This window comes from Olea europaea, unplaced genomic scaffold (assembly GCF_002742605.1).
Source record: "Olea europaea var. sylvestris unplaced genomic scaffold, O_europaea_v1 scaffold1019, whole genome shotgun sequence".
In the NCBI taxonomy this organism is placed as follows: Eukaryota; Viridiplantae; Streptophyta; class Magnoliopsida; order Lamiales; family Oleaceae; genus Olea; species Olea europaea.
In genome coordinates, this window is record NW_019227515.1 from 301848 (window position 1) to 304718 (window position 2871).

The window sequence follows — 2871 nt, forward strand, 5'->3', positions numbered from 1 at the left end:
AAAAATCAATACAACAAATGAATTCATGTCAAAATCAACATAAAATTAAGACAACATTTCTTCAAATAATGACAATCAACAAAATGAGAATATTAATACATCAAAATGATTCCAATTCAGAAAGTATAAGCATAAAATAAATATATAAAGCCACTACAAGGAAAAATGATATCATTCTTTGGAAAGAATTTATTAATAATATTCTCTTGCAAAAGTCACAAACTGACAAAAATGTCTCAATTATGAACCAACTTTTCTTGACCAATAATTTATATTGGTCCATATAATTCCATTGACTTGCATCCCCACAAAAACTTTAGAGTCTTCCCTTACTTTTGAAACGTTACTTATAAGTTACGTTTTTTATTTTTACATTTTTTAACATAAAAAGTATTTTCACTTTATATATATATCAAGAACCATACTAGAGCTACATAGAGGGTGACAGCCCCCTCACAATAGGGGGCCTGCGCCTTCCCCCTATTGTGAGGGAGTGTAATTTGTACCGTCACAAATATCAAAATCCATAACTCAATTGTCCATAAATGAAAACTCCCCTCACATATGCCTACAGCCATCAGCCTTGATAAAAAAATAACACCAAAACAATTAGTACCCACAAAATCATGTCCTCCTTTGCTCTCCTCCTCTGCTACCTCCTTCGCCTTCTAGCCACCGTCCTCTCTGCCACTCCTCCTTACCATCCCACGGACCAAATCCTTCTCAGTTGTGGCTCAGAGTCAAGTGGAATAGATAACAACCAACGTAGCTGGGACGGTGATGCTCGTTCCAAGTATGCACCACCAAACATCGCCACCATGTCTATAGCCTTGGAACCAACAGAACAAGGTTCTTTTGTCCCGAATTTTGTGTCACAATACACATAAGATGTAATTTTCATTCATATGGTCAATAGGTGAGTTACAGAGTTTATATAGGAAAAAAACTCCTAATTTTGGATAATCAAAAATCTGTAGCTAATTAATTGATTCTACACATAATTGCCTAATTCTATTCCCTTAAAATGATATAATTATATATGATTTATGTTTCCACAAAAAGATTTCTAACAGCTCACGCCAACACTCCCCCTCAAGTTGATGCATACAGGTTTCTGATGCCCAACTTGTCAAGTGAGTTGTGAAAGTCCTTGCTTGAAACTGCCTTTGTGAGTATGTCTCCACATGTTTTGTTCTATCATGTTGAACCGGGTCATGAGATATGGCAATGGCAACTTTGTTGTCACAGTATAGATCCATCTCAGTAATAGGAGCAAAGTCAAGTTCAGTGAGCAGTTTTCTGATCCAGAGGAGTTCACAAAGTCCTTTTGCCATTCCACGAAACTCCGCTTCAGCACTCGATAATGATACCACTTTTTGCCTCTTACTTCTCCATGTAATGAGATTACCGCCTACAAACATGAAGTAGCCCGAGGTAGACTTCCTATCTAAAATTTTCCCGCCCAATCTACATCTATATAGCCATCAACTTTCAAGTGATCATTCTTTGAAAACATCAGTCCCCTCCCTGCTGAGGACTTTAGATATCGAAGTATTCGAGTCACAGCATCCATGTGGTCTTTGCTAGGGCTATGCATAAACTGGCTAACTACACTTACGGCATAGGCAATATCTGGACGAGTATGAGACAAGTATATAAGTTTGCCAACTAATTTTTGATATCTCCCTTTATTCATTGGCACTTGATCTGAACACTCACTCAGCTTAAGGTTTTGAGTGATAGGAGTATCTGCTAGTTTACATTCCAACATCCCCACCTCAGCGAGCAAGTCTAGCACATATTTTCTTTGGGATAGGCATATGCCTTGTCTTGATCTAACCACTTCAATTCCCAGGAAATACTTGAGGCCTCCCAAGTTCTTTATCTTGAACTCAGACGCTAGCTGTTTCTGAATTCTGGATATCCCTTCTTTATCATCCCCTGTGATAATCATGTCATCCACATACACTATCAATGCAGTTACTTTGCCGTGTATGGTCTGAGTCACTCTGTTTAAACCCATATTTCTTCATTGCCACACTAAATCGTCCGAACCATGCTCGAGGTGACTGTTTCAAGCCATATGATGCTCACTGCAATTTACACACGACATTTTATGAAGACCCTGTATAGCCCGGAGGGAGGTCCATATAGACTTCTTCTTCGAGGTCGCCAAGAAGAAATGCATTCTTCACATCAAGCTGATGTAGTGGCCAGTTAAGATTAGCAGCGAGGGACAATAGTATTCTAACAGTGTTTAGTTTAGCAACTAGTGAAAACGTCTCTTGGTAGTCTATCCCATATGTCTGTGTATACCCCTTCGGACTAGCCTTGCTTTGTACCGCTCAATGGATCCATGTGCCTTGTGTTTGATGGAAAATACCCATCTGCATCTTACTGTCTTCTTTCCTTCAGGTAATCGAACTAGTATCCACGTGTTATTCTTTACTAGTGCCTCCATCTCATCTTTTATTGCCTGAATCCATTTGGAATCTGACAAGGCATCCTGAATTCCTGTTGGAACATGATTAGAAGAGAGAACATGTACAAAAGCTTTCAGTGGATCAGATAACTTCGTGGTGGATACATAGTTGGCAACTGGATATCTTAATCTTCATTTTTCAATGTCTGGAGAGTATCTGCTTAGCGATTTGCCTCGATTATGCCTGAAAGGTAAATTATAGCCACCAGGAGTATCTAAATTGCTTATATGTGAAGGAGTGCTTACCTCAGAGATATTCTCCGGAGATGGGCCTGTAGATACTGAAGAGAAAGGGGGCTCTGGTTCGGTGCAGTTTGGTTCAGCTTCTACAGTTGGTTCCGGATCTTGAGTCATATCATTCCTTAAGTCAATATCTATCGGAGCTGTCT

General features: G+C 39.2%; 1 protein-coding gene across 1 annotated transcript; it reads right to left on the minus strand.

Moving 5' to 3' along the window:
• Positions 1 to 1447: 1447 nt before the first annotated feature.
• Positions 1448 to 2023, minus strand: LOC111372627 (uncharacterized mitochondrial protein AtMg00810-like). The gene has a single exon (XM_022995008.1). It carries the CDS (start codon positions 2021 to 2023, stop codon positions 1448 to 1450), a length of 576 nt encoding a protein of 191 aa, XP_022850776.1.
• Positions 2024 to 2871: the final 848 nt, after the last annotated feature.